Raw genomic sequence first — 19486 nt, 5'->3', positions numbered from 1 at the left:
TGGCATGCACAAATCATGCCTCTTCTTCATGGATACAGATTGGCTTCTCATGTCGATGGTACTGTTATTACACCAGATTGGTTTTTATCCACTGGCGAACCAAATCCCGCATTTATGGATTGGTTCTGTCACGATCAGATCGTTTGTACCTGGATCAATTGTTCCATTTCTGAATCTATTCTTCATCAAATCACTTGTTGCACCACTGCCAAGGATGCCTGAGACAAGCTCACTGTAATATATTCCGCCGGTGCTAAAACGCGAATTCAGCAGCTGCGTAAACAATTCAAGCATCTGCAGCGAGGTAATGATTCGATTGACAATTACATGCGCAAAGCGAAATCGTATTATGATCAGCTTTGTGCATTAGAAGGATCTGTTACCGAGGAAAATCTTGTGTGCGATGTTTTGAAAGGATTGGGTTCGGATTATCGTCCTTTTACGCGTGCTATAGAAGCACAAAATACTTAGATTACTTTTGACGAGTTGTATGCATTACTACTCAGTGAAGAATCCCAATTGAAGTTTGATTCTCTCACTCTTATTTATGTCGTTCTTGCTACTACTCACTATGCAAATTCTGGGTGAGGCAGTAGAGGGCATGGTCGTGGTTACCGTGGGCATGGTGGACAGTCATCATACCAAGGACGCAATTTTAAGTAGTCTAGTTATGCTTCTGGTCGTGACACTTCTACTTTAACATGTTTTAATTGTAATAGCACAGGACATGTTTCAAGACAATGTCCCTCACCTCGCACCAATCCTCAAGCCAATGTAGCCAAAACTCAAACTGAACCTCTTCAGGTTTGGACTGTGGACTCTAGTGCAAATTATCATCTAGCAGCTAATCAGGAAACTATAGCTCATCCTATTCCTGTCAATGATGCCACCGCTCTCACAATTGCCAATGGTAAAACACTTTCTGTCTTATCTCGTGGTTCTTCAATTACTTCTATTAATGGTCATAATTTTCGTTTGAATGATGTCTTTTATTCACCTGCTATCACTAACAATTTAATGTCAGTTTCTGCTTTTACCTCACAAAATAATACTTCAATTAAATTTTTTCCTGACAAATATTTTGTGAAGGATATCCCCACGAAGCAGGTATTATATCAAGGCCCGAGTGATAATGGCCTTTATCTCTTTCCTTTGCAGCAAGTTCGGTCATTCTCTCCAAAAGCTTTCCCAGCAACAGTTTCATTATGGCATGAGCGACTAGGACATGCAAATTTTCGAGTTGTTCATGATGTTCTTAGATTTAATAAAATTTCTTTTGTTTCTAGTAATAAATTTCATCATTGTCATGCTTGTAATGTGAGTAAATTACATAAATTACCGTTTGTCGATTCTCTTTATCGTGCTAAACAGCCTCTTGAACTCATTTGTTCTGACGTTTGGGGTCCTGCCCCTATTGTTTCTGTTGATGGTTTTCGTTATTATGTGATTTTCTATGATCATTTTAGTAAGTATTGCTGGTTATATTTTCTTAAACAAAAATCTGATGTCTTATCTATCTTTGTTCAATTTCGGTATTTAGTGGAAAAATATTTTGGACTACCTATCAAAAACTTTCAATCGGATTGGGGGGGGGGGAGAATTTCAGTCTTTGTCCAATTACTTGAAACAACATGGGATTTCACAAAGGGTTTCTTGTCCTCACACTCCTGAACAAAATAGATATGCAGAACGAAAGCATAGGCATATTGTTGAGTTAGGCCGATCTCTATTACATCATGCTTCAGTTCCTTATAATTACTGAACCTATGCCTTCAATACTGCTACCTACACAATAAATAGATTGCCCTCTTCATCCAATAACAAATGCACTCCCTATGAAATTTTATTTCATGAGAAACCTACTTATGATGAATTGCGTGTGTTTGGTTCATTGTGTTATCCTTGGTTGAAACCTTATTCATCTCACAAACTTGCTCCTAAGTCTTCTCGTTGTATTTTTCTTAGCTATAGTAAACTTCATAAAGGGTATACTTGTCTCGAAATTTCTTCTGGTCGTCTTTTTATCTCACGCCATGTCTTGTTTTTTGAGCAGGAGTTTCCTTTTAAGAAGTTGGATGATAATGGCACTACCTCAGTGGCTGAAGTGAGTCCTACGTCCATTCCATTACCACCCATTTCACCTTTGTCAAATACACAACCTGGTATCCTAGGAGCAGCTCCAAAACGCAACTTACAAATCTCTCCTAGAAATCAAAATGCTGCTGCTTTCATTACTCCAGCCCTTACCCAAAACGACGCCACAACTGACACAAGTCAGGCCCACATACCAAGCCCATCACCTGAGTGCACCGTATCACTAAATACTAACCAAATCGAGCTGATAAATTTTTGTCCTGTTCCTTTGCACGTTAAAACACATTCCATGGTGACTAGACAGCAAACAGGCAAGCTCAAACCGCAAACTCCATGGTCTCCAAAGTTAAATAATGTGACTGCTTCTTTCTCAGTACCTAGTTGCTATACTCAAGCTGTCAAAGATCCAAATTGGCGTGATGCCATGATTCAAGAGCTTAATACTTTAATTCAAACTGGAACTTGGGAATTCGTCCCTTGGGACAAGGCACAGAATATAGTTGGTTGTAAATGGGTGTTCAGAGTTAAACAGAAATCTGATGGCAGTATTGATAGATATAAGGCTCGCCTTGTTGCTAAAGGATATCATCAACGTCCCGGCATTGATTACTTTGAAACCTTTTCACCGGTTGTCAAACCAACTACTATTCGAATAATTTTGTCCTTAGCCGTCTCAAATGGTTGGTTAGTGAAACAATTAGATGTTTCTAATGCTTTTCTGCATGGAGATTTGGATGATGAAGTTTACATGGAACAGCCTCCAAGTTTTACTGATACATCTAAACCAGATCATGTTTATCGTCTACGCCATTCACTATACGGTCTCCGTCAAGCTCTACGTCAGTGGTATAAACGTCTGTTCTCAGCCTTAATCAATCAAGGGTTTCGAGTCTTTCCTGCCGATTCCTCTCTATTTTGTTATGACAAGAACAATATCAAGTTGTTTACCCTTGTATATGTGGACGATATTATCATGACCGGTACATGCAGTTATACTTTAAATCATATTATTTCCTCTCTCAAATCTGAGTTCATGTTGAAAGATTTGGGCACATTGGAGTATTTCCTTGGTATGGAGGCAACTTGGACCGCTGATGGACTTTTGTTAACTCAACAAAAGTATATCCTTGACTTGCTTCACAAAGCACAGATGGGAGACTGCAAGGGAATCTCCACACCAGTAACTCCAAAAGATAAGATGCCTGCTATACAAAGCCGCCCAATGAGTGATCCCATGTTATATCGGAGTATAGTAAGTGGATTGCAATACTTGAGTTTAACCCGACCCGAGGTATGTTATTCAGTTCACAAGGTTTCTCAGTTTCTTCATGCACCTACTAAGGATAATTGGTGTTCGGTTAAGCGTATATTGAGGTATCTCAAGCACACTGTTGGTCATGGTCTTTACATCTCCAAATCGGCAAATACAGATTTGAATGTATATACTGATGCTGATTGGGCGAGTGACATTGATGATCGCAAGTCTACCACAGGTTATGCTATTTTCATGGGCACAAATCTCATATCTTGGAATTCCAAGAAACAACAAACAGTTGCTCGTTCATCAACAGAGGCTGAATATCGAGCTATTGGTCTTGCTGTCACTGAATTAACTTGGATTCAGTCAATGTTGCGTGACATTACTTTCCATTCCACCAAAACTCCTAACTTGTGATGTGATAATATTGGCGCAACATATCTTTCTATCAATCCTATTTTCCATGCTCGAACGAAACACTTAGAAGTCGATTTTCATTTCGTTCGTGATAAGGTGCAAAAGAATGAAGTCAAATTACAGTTTATTTGCTCTAAAGATCAATTAGCTGACATTCTGACTAAACCATTATCCAAAATGCGGTATCAAACTCTAATGCAACATTTAACAATTCGTCCTGTCCCTACAACGCACGAATTGAGGGGGCGTGATAAGACTTAGAGTTGTGATAAGGTTTAGAGTCATGATAGGGTTAGAGTTGTGATAAGATTTAGAGTTATGATAAGATTTAGAGTTATGATAAGGTTTAGAGTTAGTTGAGATAATATTTGTTATTCATACAATTTGTATCCAACTCAACCACCGGTATATACTATATAAATGTATTCTATACAAAAATACAAAAAGCACATAGAATTCTCAATACCATAAATCTTCTATAGATTATTACTTTCTTTAATTTTTTTTTTATTTTTTTACATTAGTTTTACACTTTGATTAAATCTTCTCTTTTATTTTTGTAATTTAACTTTTTAGTATTTAATAGGAGATTTTTAATGTCATTTTCTATGAATAGAATCCTATTTATCTTATACGAAATTTATATTTATCGAATTTAAATATATTATTTTGTATGATTTTGAAATTTTAATTTAACTATTCACTTACCCTATTCATTTAAATCTATCACAGTATTGTAAACCATTTCACTAAGTAAGTTCAATATAAAATCAATCTCATATAAGAATTTTAAATTAAATATTTCTATCAAAATTTGTGTTTAATTATTTAGAATACGAATCAACATTTAAATATTAAATCTATTAGTTATAAACTTATTAAGATTCAAAATTCTTAATTAATTAATTAGTTTCTTTATTAATAGATTTCCACACTAACCATTTAATTAAAACTGTCACATTATTGGATTTATTTAATTAAAACTGTCACATTATTGTAAAATCCATTTTAAATAACTGTGTATAAAATCAATTTCACATAAAAAAACAAGTTTAATAATTTTTAAACAATCCTTAACTTTGGTTATTCGCTCTCCTCTAGATGACTTTTCGGAGTTTGGATTAGTTGTTTCTGATTGCAAGGATGCTATGCGGTCTCATGGTAACATTTATGTTTGTTGAGTACGGCGTTCAGAAAATAGAGCCGTCCATTTATTAGCTAAAAAGTCTATTCATCATGATAGATTTAAGATTTTGATTGACATTCCTGATTATCTCTTGAATTATTATTTTACAAGATAAATAAAATTTTTTTTTATTCAAAAAAAAAAATCAACGTGGGAATCAACCTCCAAATATATATTTAACATAGATGAGCTGTAGCTCTCTATATGTAATTTATTCGCCTAAAGTTTCTTGGATATTTAATTTTTCATTAATGGAGTTTCACTCATCCCACCTACTCTACCGACTCTGACAAATTAATTTTCTTTTTATCTTCAAATCACAAAATCCATGAGCTTTATATAAATCCAACCAAGAAAAGGGAACCTGCATAAAATCTAGAATCCAATCCAAGCAATCTACGGAAAAAAATGAGCAACCCCAAGAGCTCAGATCTTCACTTGGTGATGTTCCCATGGTTTGCCGTCGGTCACATGACGCCGTTCCTCCATCTCGCCAACAGCCTTGCAGAGAGAGGCTGCTCCACCACTTTTTTGCTGCCAACCGAAGCTATACAACAATTGCAACACTTCAATCTTTATCCTCATCTCATCACCTTGCAATCTCTCACCGTCCCTCACGTCGACGGCCTCCCCATTGGCACCCAGACCGCCTCTGATATCCCCCTTGAATTAAACCATTTGCTCGCTATAGCCCTGGATTGTACCCGTAACCAAGTCGAAAAGGTAATACATGAAACCAGACCTAAGTTTGTTATCTATGATATGGCTCACTGGGTGCCGGAGATAACAAAAGCTCTTGGCATTAAGGCCATACACTACACCGTAGTTTCAGCAGCCTCCATAGCAATAGTACTAGTTCCGGCACGAAATGTGCCTGAAGATAGGCCCATTACTGAGTCTGAAATGTTAATGCCACCTTCTGGCTATCCATCGACAACTACTGTGCTTCGTGCCCATGAAGTGCGTTCATTGTTATTTGTATCCCAACCTTTCGGTGAAGGAATAACGTTTTATGATAGAATGTTCAAAGCAATGAAAGAAAGTGATGCACTAGCTATAAGAACTTGCAATGAAACTGAAGGGAACTTTTGTGATTACATTGGAAGTCAACATGGAAAGCCAGTGTTTCTAACCGGACCTGTCTTGCCTGGGCCAACTAAGACACCCTTAGAAGATCGGTGGTGTAAATGGCTAAGTTGGTTTGAACAAGGTTCAGTGTTGTTCTGTGCGTTTGGAAGCCAAAGTATACTGGAAAAGGATCAATTTCAAGAGCTGGTTTTAGGGTTCGAGTTAACAGGTCTGCCATTTTTAGTTGCCCTAAAACCTCCAGCAGGCGCGGCAACAGTGGAAGAAGCGCTGCCGGAGGGGTTCGAAGAGAGGGTTAAAGGGAGAGGAGTCGTCTGGGGTGGCTGGGTACAACAGCTAATGATCTTAGATCACCCATCGGTAGGGTGCTTTGTGAACCATTGTGGGTTTGGCTCGATGTGGGAGTCTTTGCTTAGTGATTGTCAAGTAGTATTGGTGCCACGCCTAGGCGATCAAATCTTGAACGCAAGGTTCATGGCTGAAGAGTTAAAGGTGGCAGTGGAGGTGGAGAGAGACGAAAGTGGGTGGTTTTCCAAGGAGAACGTGAGCAAAGCCATTCACTCAGTGATGGATAAAGGCAATGAATTTGGTTCAATGCTTAAAGAGAATCACAGGAAGTGGAGGGAGAAGATGATAAACAAAGAGTTGATGAGTGGTTACGTTGATAAATTTGTACAAGATATGCAACAACTTGTCAAAGTAATGGTATGATTCCATGCCATTGGGAGAAATTTACCAGATATATATTATCATGGTGAATTTCATGTAATATATAATAATTTATTAATAATTTAATTATTTATGTTATTTCGATTTTATATTTTAAAAATGCTGATGTTATTATATGATATATAATAAATTAATTTTTTTAATAAAAAATAGAGAGTGAAGATTTAAATTCTGATATAAACATATAATGTGAATATATAAAATTTTATGTGAATCTCACTATAATTTTATATTATAAATTCATGTAGATTCGATTTAGATAAATCTCTCATAATAAATTACTCTTAATAAATATATTAGTTAATCCCTTTCATTAATTATTTATTGTACATAGCTCAATATATTTACCACTTCAACTATATTATACAACATAAAGAACACTTCAATTACCTAGAAAATAAATTTTTATTAATGGATGAGAATTCATATCTTATAAATTTTATTCACTTTCTCTACCTTAGTGATTTAGGTCGATAAAAAATCTAAGTACTTGAATCGATAGATTAGCATATCGAATCTTAATGACTCAAATCACACTAATAGATTAGTATCTCGAGTCTTAGTGGTTCAAATCACACTAATGGTTCAAATCAAAGTATCTATTAGAGTTTAGGTGCTATAATTTGAATATCTTATAATTTTCCTAATTATAAAGTGATGAATTTCTAATTAAATACAAATATTTAATTTATTTAGTAGTTATTAAATTTCACATTAATTTAAAATAGAATAGGAGTAGAGTTTTAGATACTATTTCTTTTAAATTAGTTTTTGAGTGAATTAAATTTAATTTAAATTTAATACGGTGTGGGAGAAGTCTGTGAAAAATCAATATAAAATTAGGTCAAGTTCATGCTTTTTCGTTTTCTTAATTTAAAATGAAAGAAAGAACTATGTATCCAGATAGCTTGTGGGGGAAAAAAATTTACTTGAGGGCTTGTCTATTATCTTCTTTATGTCTTGATATGTCCAATGAAGGCTCCGATAGAATATTGTGGCCAAAGTGTGTAAATATTTCAGATTCTCAACACAGACGAAATATCATTTTTTATATTTGAATTCCACATTTCTAATATTTGAAATACTAAAAAATATTGATCAAAAAATAAATCAAGTATTTTTTTATAAGAAAAATATCATTTTTTTAAGAACAAAGTCCATTTCTAGAATTTAGGGAAATTGATTAATATCTTATTATTATAAATTGATTAATATCTTTTATTTTTTAAATTACAATCAAATAACAAAAAATAATTTTTTTTATAATTTCTTTTTATAAATAACATTTTATATAAAAAATATTTTTAAAATATAAATTATTTTTTATAAACAAATGAAGTATTATAATTTTTTTTATAAATACTATATTTTATATAAAAAATATTTTTAATAAATTTTTTAAATTAATGAATTATTCAATGAGGGTTGCTAGATCTTAAAGACTAAATAATTTATTTTTTTAAATTATAACTTTAATCTTAATTAAATTCGTCTACGCATGTGCGTACATATGCTCACATAAAAAATTTCAAAATGCCAATATAATTTTTTTTTTTTGAAAATCACAAATATAATATGTTATTTTTAGATTTTTGTTGATAAATGAATATTTAATAGTCAGATCTACATGAAGCCAAAATTTGGATTATTATATTGTTTATTGAAATTGTTGAATAGATTCTCAACATATATTATTTTTTAAAGATAAATCTTAAGTAGACGACAATGCCCACCGAGTCAGTCAAAGGCAACACAATGTTAGAACATTTTTGTTTTATGGCACTTGTCTGCCCTAAGGGACAAAAGGCTATCACCTTCGTCTGAATTTTATCTTTTAGAGTCAATCACCTCGATAATCATATATACTATTATTATTTTTATTTTATTTTATATTTTAATTTTTTAAAATAGAATCAAAAATTTAAAAAATAAAATTTAAAATATTTTAAATTTATTTAAATACACTTATTATTAAATTAAAACTGTAAATAATTTTATATTTTATTTAATATTTATAATCACTTAAATATTTAATAGACCACTAAGCCAACAGCATAGTGTTGTAATATTTCTTTTTTTGATGATCTATCTCAGTAGAAAAAAGTAAAAAATACAATTAAACTAAGTCAAGAATCCAAAAGCAACACACATCATTACTCAAGCACAAAATATCTTTTCTAGTCCAACATTTTTCTTCAATTTATTTAATTTTTTTTATTAAATTAGGGCAAATGTGAACAGCTGATTTAATTTTTATTTTATTATTTTTTTCAAATAACATTGAAATTGATGAACATGAGATTAATTTATAGCAAAGGAGCTTATTTTAAAAAAATAAATTTAAGGAAAAAAATTATAAAAATGTAGAAATAAATTAAATTATAAATAAATATCTTAATTTATATGGTTGTTTTGTTGATAAAAAAAACTTTAAATATTAAATTTTAAAATAAAAAGACTAACGCTAAGTATTAAATATTAAATGTAACTTTTCTAAAGAAAGGTTGAGATAAATATTCGATCGATTCAGTTTAAAATTAAATCGAATTAAATAAATTAAAAATTAAAATTTTAATATTTATACAAATTAAACCGAATTAATTTTAATTAAAAATTAAATCGAATTAAATCAGTCTGATTAAAATATTTTAATTTTTAATATTTTAACATTTGTTATTTTTTATCCTATATTTTTAATATTTTAAAATTTAATTAAAATATTTTAATTTTAATATGATTTAATCTCTTCCAATTATTGAAAATAATATACTATTATAATTAATTAATTCAATTCAATTTTTTAATTTTTTAATTTTTTAATTAAAATTAAATTAAATTAAAATTAAATTGAATTAAAATATATAAAAAATTAAATTAAAATTTTAAATGAATTCAATTTAATTAATTTTTTAAATCTCAACTAAATACGGCTCCCTCGAGAAAAAGTTAACTTGCGAACACTTAAAAAACAGCCCGTATGAAAGAAAGGTGACTTCCCAGCACTCACCGATAATTATCACTAACAAAATCAATTGAAATGAAAAATTTAGACATTTGATAATTATCAGACAACTCATTTATTAATTTTCCTTCCCGATTAAGACAAGCACCAATAAGTGCCAACTTTGAAATGTTGGAAAAGATGAGTATTTGATTCGTTGGGAATCATTTATAATTATTTATTTTCATTTTATTCATTTAATACCGAGAAATATACTTTTAAAATCGTCCGAAGAAAGAATTTAATTTCAATGCATGAAAGTTCCAATTATAAATATTATAAATCAGCACTCTAAGGCTTAGCCTGGTGGAAAGTGCATCCTATAATCTTAAAAAGTTTAAGGTTCGACTCCCCCTCCCCTATTTTAAAAACAAAAAAAAAAAAATTATAAATCAGAAAAAATATCTTTATAGTTGAATTGGTATCCGGTGTTTTCCGGTAGTTTTTCCAGTAGTTTTATTGTCAATTATTTGCCTGTTAATTACTATTCACGTGAAATTGAATATCACATATTTCTTCACTTTTAATTAAAAAATTTAAATTTAAATTTAAAATATAAAATAATTTAAAAAATTTAGAAGATAATGTTTAATTTCTTAATATGTATATTCAACGCAAATCCTATTTTTAATTATTTATTCTAATATTATATATTGATTTGGTATACCACCTATTATACACTTAGAACATTCAACTTATTCTCTTATTTGATAATATAAAATTTATCTGATTGAATAATATAAAATATGTGTGTTGTATATTATAAAAGCGTAAACTTCAACATACACTTAGAATACTCAATAATTTCTCTTATTTGGTAATATAAATTTTGCAAGATTGAAACATATAAAATATGCATATAGTAGGTTGTAAAATCATATAAAAACACAAAAACAAAAATAAAGCAACTAACTAAAACAAAAATATTTAGGTGGTTTATTATCTCAATATTGGGTTGCGTCCATAATTATGTCTTTCTTCTATAATCAATAAATCAATGATCACAAGTTTAAACTATCTACTCATTGATGATTCTAAGATTTAGGGATTATGAGATCGTGACACTTGACTTGGATGACTCGATTTGGGGAGAGTAAATGAACTAGATTTGGCGAGGAGGACAGTAAATGAGAGTAATGAAGCTGGGTAATATCTTTAAGGAAGCTAAGTTTATAAGTGAATAAGAGGTATTTTCAAAAGACAAAGAAGATGATTCTTGTTTGTGTTCAATAAGACTAATATATATAAAAGATAAGTCTAAGACTTAGTCTTTGTTGTTCTTATCTTATTTAAAATTTATATTGTCGATAAGTTCCTTAATTTAAACTTAGTTAGCCGTAACTATATCTTGAATAGGCTTTTATATCTTTAGCTTCATCTTTGTATAAATTGTAACGCTTTTGTATCTTTAGCTTCTTCTTTGTATAAATTGTAACCTTCTGCTATGAATAGATTATTGATTCAATTCACACTTTGTTTACTATGGTAATTACCACTTCAACTACATCTTATATTATGTAGTTAAATGCTCTAACCCATTTCCGATCAAGCTTACCTTGAGAATAACTTTCCTATTTGCCGGGGGCAAATTTAATCACTCTCATTGGATTGGATTTGTTAGGGTCTATCGATGTATACTAGCTGCACCATCTGAATTTCTTGATCAGTAACAAAAAACCATCAATCCAACTTATACTCTCTGGTTTCAACGAGGTGCAATTTTAGATAGTTATTCAGATGCTATTCAGCCGCTTTTTTCTTTAGCTATGTTGTCCAAGGAAGCTTGGAAACCATTGAATCTTAGCTATGCCAACACTTCAAACTCCTAAAGGTTCCAAATTGGTTGGCTGAATTTCTAAATGAAATGTGATCAATTGCTAATGAATTAGCTCTCACTCAAAATCCAATGAGTGAAGAAGTCCTCATTGTTCATATTATTGCTCACTTAGGAGATGAGTTCAATCATTTTGTTGTAGCAATCAAGGTTCATGAATCACCCATTCCTTTCTCAGAATTGTTTGAAAAACTAATAGATTTTAAAAGACTATTGAAAGACAAAGAGTAAGTGTTATCACCTGTCATTGCTACTGTGAATGCAACTTATAAGCAAACCACCAAGGCACAACCCTTTTTGCAGTGTACTTTGAATTTTGTTCAATCAAATAAGAATTCTACTTTTCACATAAATCATGGAGGTTATGATGGGAATTCTTATCGCCACAATCACACCAGTAATTATGGAGGTTATAGAGTAGATGATTTTTGTTAATTTTGTTAAATTGCAGGTCACAATACTGTTAATTATAGGAAGCTTGCTATATTTTTTATGGAGAACAATATCACTATCCATTTTAATCAGTTTTCAACTGTGCATTCTAATCCTGTAGCTAATGCTACTACTGCTATGTCCACTCAAACACATCAGCCTTGGTCGTTTGACAGTGGAGCATTGCATCATGTGGCTTTGAATCCGTTTGCTTTGCAAGGAAATTCTAATTATGGAGGTCCAGATGAAATTCTCTTGGGTGATGGTAAAATTATTTCTATTTCTTATACTATTTATGCACATATCAATATAGTTCATAGACCACTTTCCTCATCTAATGTTCTGTGTCTTCCTAATTTATGCAAAATTTGATTTATGTAGCCAAATTGTGCAAAACTAATCATGTTTCTGTTGGATTTTTCTCTTCTCATTTTCTTATGAAGGATCTGTGCATGGGGCACCTCTAATACGGGGAGAGAATATTAATGATATTTATTGTGCAACCATTCCGAAATTTCCTCAGTTGCATGTTAGATTACTACTTTCTTTAATATTTTTTTATTTGTTTACATTAGTTTTACACTTGATTAAATCTTCTCTTTTATTTTTGTAATTTAATTTTTTAGTATTTAATAAGAGATTTTTAATGTTATTTTTTATGAATATAATTCTATACGAAATTTATATTTATTGAATTTAAATATATTATTTTATATGATTTCGAAATTTTAATTTAACTATTCACTTACCCTATTCATTTAAAACTATTGTAAACCATTTCACGAAGTAATTAAGTTCAATATAAAATCAATCTCATATAAGAATTTTAAATTAAATATTTCTATCAAAATTTGTGTTTAATTATTTAAAATACGAATCAACATGTAAATATTAAATCTATTAGTTATAAACTTATTAAGATTCAAAATTCTTAATTAATTAATTAGTTTCTTTATTAATAGAGTTCCACACTAACCATTTAATTAAAACTGTCACATTATTGTAAAATCCATTTTAAATAACTGTGTATAAAATCAATTTCACATAAAAAAACAAGTTTAATAATTTTTAAATTAAATATTTATGTTGAAATTTGTGCATGACAAATCAACGTGGGAATCAACCTCCAAATATTTAACATAGATGAGCTGTAGATCTCTATATGTAATTTATTCGCCTCATGTTTCTTGGATATTTAATTTTTCATTAATGGAGTTTCACTCATCCCACCTACTCTACCGACTCTGACAAATTAATTTTCTTTTTATCTTCAAATCACAAAATCCATGAGCTTTATATAAATCCAACCAAGAAAAGGGAACCTGCATAAAATCTAGAATCCAATCCAAGCAATCTACGGAAAAAAATGAGCAACCCCAAGAGCTCAGATCTTCACTTGTTGATGTTCCCATGGTTTGCCGTCGGTCACATGACGCCGTTCCTCCATCTCGCCAACAGCCTTGCAGAGAGAGGCTGCTCCACCACTTTTTTGCTGCCAACCAAAGCTATACAACAATTGCAACACTTCAATCTTTATCCTCATCTCATCACCTTGCAATCTCTCACCGTCCCTCACGTCGACGGCCTCCCCATTGGCACCCAGACCGCCTCTGATATCCCCCTTGAATTAAACCATTTGCTCGCTATAGCCCTGGATCGTACCCGTAACCAAGTCGAAAAGGTAATACATGAAACCAGACCTAAGTTTGTTATCTATGATATGGCTCACTGGGTGCCGGAGATAACAAAAGCTCTTGGCATTAAGGCCATACACTACACCGTAGTTTCAGCAGCCTCCATAGCAATAGTACTAGTTCCGGCACGAAATGTGCCTGAAGATAGGCCCATTACTGAGTCTGAAATGTTAATGCCACCTACTGGCTATCCATCGACAACTACTGTGCTTCGTGCCCATGAAGTGCGTTCATTGTTATTTGTATCCCAACCTTTTGGTGAAGGAATAACGTTTTATGAAAGAATGTTCAAAGCAATGAAAGAAAGTGATGCACTAGCTATAAGAACTTGCAATGAAACTGAAGGGAACTTTTGTGATTACATTGGAAGTCAATATGGAAAGCCAGTGTTTCTAACCGGACCTGTCTTGCCGGGGCCAGCTAAGACACCGTTAGAAGATCGGTGGTGTAAATGGCTAAGTGGGTTTGAACAAGGTTCAGTGTTGTTCTGTGCGTTTGGAAGCCAAATCATACTGGAAAAGGATCAATTTCAAGAGCTGGTTTTAGGGTTCGAGTTAACAGGTCTGCCATTTTTAGTTGCCCTAAAACCTCCAGCAGGCGCGGCAACAGTGGAAGAAGCGCTGCCGGAGGGGTTCGAAGAGAGGGTTAAAGGGAGAGGAGTCGTCTGGGGTGGCTGGGTACAACAGCTAATGATCTTAGATCACCCATCGGTAGGGTGCTTTGTGAACCATTGTGGGTTTGGCTCGATGTGGGAGTCTTTGCTTAGTGATTGTCAAGTAGTATTGGTGCCACACCTAGGTGATCAAATCTTGAACGCAAGGTTCATGGCTGAAGAGTTAAAGGTGGCAGTGGAGGTGGAGAGAGACGAAAGTGGGTGGTTTTCCAAGGAGAACGTGAGCAAAGCCATTCACTCAGTGATGGATAAAGGCAATGAATTTGGTTCAATGCTTAAACAGAATCACAGGAAGTGGAGGGAGAAGATGATAAACAAAGAGTTGATGAGTGGTTACGTTGATAAATTTGTACAAGATATGCAACAACTTGTCAAAGTAATGGTATGATTCCATGCCATTGGGAGAAATTTACCAGATATATATTATGAATGATTATGGTGAATTTTATGTAATATATAATAATTTATTAATAATTTATTTATGTTATTTCAATTTTATATTTCAAAAATGCTAATGTAATATGACGTATAATAAATCAATTTTTTTTATAAGAGAATGAGAATGAAGATAGAGGGTGAAGATTTGAACTCTGATATAAATGTATAACGTGAATATATAAAATTTTATGTGAATTTCACTATGTAGATTCGATTTAGATAAATATTTTCTATTTTAACATATAATGTAGTTTTCTATGGGAGTTTTGCACTACCAATTGGATAGGCTTTGTAAGTGATTTTACCATAATATATATATATTTTTACTTCTATGATTAATGTTAGAACAAATAACTATAAGAACAGAAAATACTTTGTACTTAGATCATTGTTTTTTAAGAAATTATGTCCACTATGTTGTTGGTTAGGAATATGGCAGATTTCAAGATTGATATAAAACCAATGAAATTCTATACAACTATAGAATTTCTTTAAGAAGAGAATAAAAAATATTTTAAATCAAATCAATTGAAGAGCCCAGTCTTTGTGTTCTATAAGCAATTGAAGATGGTTGTTAAGAAGGAGTAACTAGGAGTTGAAGATAGTTGTGATTGGTGGGAAGATGTTAGCTTAGCTTGCATAGATCATTCTAAAGTAATATAGAAGCTTTGTACCTGTATATATACGAGATAGTAACTGTGAAATGTATCAATAAAAGTCATGTTTTCTTTGTAAATTCCAAAATAACTTTCTCTCTAAGTTCTGTTAGATCTACTGTTCCATCTTGCAACCGTTTATGTTCATGGTATTAGAGCTCAGGCGATTGCCTTCCTTGTGAATCAAGTAAGAATGACTAGAAAAAATGCAACTCTCAAGAATGGACATTGCAGAGCTTGGATAATCTAGGCATGAATCTAGTTAGTGCTTCTTTAATCGATGAAAATTACCTTTCCTGGACTAGATCAATGCTCATAGTAGCAGTGCTAAGGACAAGTTAGGTTTTGCAAATGGAAAATGTGTTTTACTCAAGGAGGATTCTTCTGACTTTTAGACATGGAATATGTCAGACAGTATGGTCATATCCTGAATATTAAATTTGATAACCAATGATATTGATGGGCGTTGAATCCATAATTAAAATTGATTATTCTTTTTTTTTATTTAATAGTTTTTATAGATAGTGTAAATAAATGTCGATTTTACAGAAATTTTAAAATTGTTTAATTTTTATAACAAGTAAGAAAAAAAGAACCGTTTAAAATAAAAAAAGAAACAAAAGATTTTTTATTGAATAAATTATTTTTAAGAAAGACTAAAGAAAAATAATGTAATTGGATGATGAAATAAATAATCAAATAAAAAACTCAGCTGAAGATAATTAAAATTGAGAGATTTTCGGTTCATTATTAATTTAAAAGATGGTTAATTTAATTGTCCATTATTTGGTTATAGTGTTCAAACAAGTAAATCTCATCAATTTTTTCTTAAGATTAAATTAATCCAAATAGTCTTAAATTAATTCTTAATGAATTAATAATCCCATCAAGCGTGTAGATTTAAGTAATTAATTGCTTCAAGGAGAGATGAATCCAAACTTGATCAATAATTACAAGCGAATTATTTAAATCAAATCAATTAGTTTTTTAATATAAATAAATATGCTAATTAATATTTATATTAACCAAATTAAATAATTACGTATTTACTTAGATTAATTAGCAATATATTGTCTATTTATGATATTCAATAAATCTCTTGAATTCCTAAAATAATAACATATTAGTAATATGCCGTACAAAAAATCTGTTGGTTGTAATTAGATATTATTCTTTGTGTATTTTAAGTATTTAAATACAATTTTATAAAGACAGTTATTTATTTTTAATAATAATTTAATTGAAATTTAAATAAAAAAATTCATGAGACTATTATTATACAAAAAAAATTATAATGTGATTATAATTGTGAGATTCTAATTGCATTTAAATAATATCTCTAAATATTTCTGGTTGATATTTTTATCATGATTGGGCAATGATAAGTGCACTGGACGGACCGGCTTAAGAAATATATAGAAAATAGCATGTGTTTATGGATTATTCAAGTGATGGTTGTATAAGTGATATTTTGACTTGAAATCAATAAATAATATTATATAGGGACTTTTATGTTTTGATTCATTTTACACGTTGCTTGATTCATGAGTAACAAATGGGGATGAATTGAATATATTAGAAATTATATAAAGATATTTATATGATTGAGATAGGATTTATCACCCTGGGAAATGTCCTATTTATTCTATGATGTTTTGAGATCCAGAGAAAATAGGGTTTCTGAGAGTGTGTGTAAGCTTAGTGTGGAGGGTCACGTTTCCCGCTTTTATTCATTTTTCTCTTGTCCTCTACTAACGTATAACTGCCACCTTGTTATAGTGTCACCTGTCCCTATCACGCAGAGCCATACGTACGGTACCTGCCTGCCTACACTCGTTAGACGACCATTTAATTTTCTTCCGGCGTGCATGGTGGTAGGACCGTAGCATAACTGGGCTTGCTCTCCTGTTCCCCGTCACATTATGCGAGATAGGCTCCCTTCTAGCAAGTCCGAACTTTCAGGCAGCCCAGCCTGCCTTAGGCGCGGGTTGGGCATGATGTTGGCGAATTGACCTACTTAATGGGCTCCAGAGGGCTCTGGGTCCGTATCTTTCTTCAGGGCTCAACTTAAGCTCGGATGCCAGAGGCTCAGCAGTCATCAAGTGCCCCTTTACCTCCTCAGTAGTTATTCCATTATTGAGGGGGCAAATCCCTAGATCTCAATTATGATCGCATGACCCTAGATAGAGACTTCTGTCAAAACGTTTCTTCTTTACCTTTACTCTTTTCAAATTCGAATTTTCCATTTCTCTCCAGGCTCTTTTTCTCGCTATGCTTTCTCTACTCCGTCTTTCCTTTCGTCTATAAAATTTCTCTAAGGTACGTCTTCTTTTTCCTAATGTCTGCCGTTAGAATTCCCGATGTCGTGGCTTTGAGGTCCACTATTACCTCTACCACTCTTACCAATTTCTTTTCTCCCGACTACTTAGACACCTCCATCTACAGTATTAGATTTTCATATCGCAATGAGAGGATTGTTCTTATTGTTCCTCCGCCGGCGGATTTGATGGACCCAGCAAGATCATAGCTTGATCTTCTATGTCAAGCAACGCGATTTCGGTTTAACCTTTTCCTTTTCTCCCTTCTTTATCGAGGTTTTTTGTCACTTTGGAGTGACCCCTCACATGTTTTCTCCAAATTTCATCCTCTTCATGTGCTCCTTTGAGTCAGTTAGCTTGTACTAGGTTTTGCCCCTTCTGCTGCTTTGTTTTCTACTTTTTTCTGTTTGGTTCAGGCAAATCATGAATTCTACTACTTTGCTCTTTGGGGAAATTGTCTCTATTCTCAGGGTACAAAGACTCGATTAAGGGCTGGGTTGAGGCTTTTGTGGTGGTAAAGCTGAAGGAAGGCTCTGGGATCAATTGGGATATTGATCTCTCCTGGAGGGAGGTTCCCTAGGGTTGTAATGACCTTCCTCGGCTGACCCTGATGGACCAAAACAAACTGTTCGTATCTAGTTTTCGAGATTGCCAGGAAGCTGATATTCGTTTATTGATGTTTTGCCTTTTTCTTCGGCCTTTTTCTTTTTCCTTTTCCTTTGTTTAGCTTTAACTTGAGTTGTTTTTGTCTTTTCAACTTCTTCTGTACTGATGGATAAAATCAAGCCTTCTAGGAACTTTATCATGTCCAGGGAGAACATGAATGCCACGCTGGAGGCCTTCAAGGCTGGTCGATTAGTGGCGGACGTGACCCTTGAGATTTTTCATGCCATTTCCCCACTGTAGCATGCCATTTCCCCACTGTAGCATGCCAAACTGCTGCCCTGCTGCTTCTCAGGCGATGGTGCCCATGTCCAAAGACTCTCGCTCTGCGGCCTTCAAGGGCACCAGCGCTTAAAATAAAAACTAGATTAACAGCAAAAAAAAAAAAAAAATCTTGAAGCATCATTGGAGACCTTAAATTAAAAGAAAAAAACATGAAAGCGATATTCTAACCTATAACGATCATCAATATTTTAATCTAGTTTTTAAAAATTTAGATTATTTCGATTCAATTTGATTTTGATAAAAAAATTAAAAAAATTAAACCGAACTGATTAATAATAATAATATATTATTTTTAATAATATCAATAAATTAAATCATAATTAAAATTAAAATATTTTAATTAAATTTTAAAATATTAAAATAATATATAAAAAATAAAAAATTTTATTAAAAAATCTAACCAATTAAATTAAATTGAATCGAATTAAATTAATTTAATTTCTATTTAAAATTAATTTAATTTAATTTTTATAAATACTAACATTTTAATTTTTTATTTCTTCAATTTAATACGATTTTAAACTAAATCAGATTGAATATTCAGCCCACCCACAACATATGAATGCTTTCCTTCCTTGTTTTACTGCTTGCTCTTCCTTTTTCTTCCTTTTGTTTCCCTTCCAAATAAAAAGAAAATTATTTATTCACCTCCATATTTCATCCAATCAGTTTCTCCTCCTTTTCCCCTTATAAAAAATTACCCAAATTTAAATAAATGAATA

At 32.0% G+C, this 19486-nt stretch overlaps 2 protein-coding genes across 2 annotated transcripts; both read left to right on the top strand.

The window, feature by feature from the left end:
* The first annotated feature begins 5266 nt into the window (after positions 1–5266).
* Positions 5267–6787, top strand: LOC110623543 (UDP-glycosyltransferase 79B3). The gene has a single exon (XM_021768527.2). It carries the CDS (start codon positions 5364–5366, stop codon positions 6750–6752), a length of 1389 nt encoding a protein of 462 aa, XP_021624219.1. The 5' UTR covers positions 5267–5363; the 3' UTR covers positions 6753–6787.
* Positions 6788–13345: 6558 nt separating this feature from the next.
* Positions 13346–14957, top strand: LOC110623536 (UDP-glycosyltransferase 79B6). The gene has a single exon (XM_021768520.2). It carries the CDS (start codon positions 13404–13406, stop codon positions 14790–14792), a length of 1389 nt encoding a protein of 462 aa, XP_021624212.2. The 5' UTR covers positions 13346–13403; the 3' UTR covers positions 14793–14957.
* The last annotated feature ends 4529 nt before the right edge of the window (positions 14958–19486 follow it).

This window comes from Manihot esculenta, chromosome 9 (assembly GCF_001659605.2).
Source record: "Manihot esculenta cultivar AM560-2 chromosome 9, M.esculenta_v8, whole genome shotgun sequence".
In the NCBI taxonomy this organism is placed as follows: domain Eukaryota; kingdom Viridiplantae; phylum Streptophyta; class Magnoliopsida; order Malpighiales; family Euphorbiaceae; genus Manihot; species Manihot esculenta.
Note: the sequence above shows the minus strand (reverse complement) of the source record. Positions and strands in the feature narration are given on the sequence as shown.

Excerpts from the sequence above, each read along its gene's own strand:
- LOC110623543 (XM_021768527.2), top strand. The coding sequence starts at position 5,364 with ATGAGCAACCCCAAGAGCTCAGATCTTCACTTGGTGATGTTCCCATGG.
- LOC110623536 (XM_021768520.2), top strand. The coding sequence starts at position 13,404 with ATGAGCAACCCCAAGAGCTCAGATCTTCACTTGTTGATGTTCCCATGG.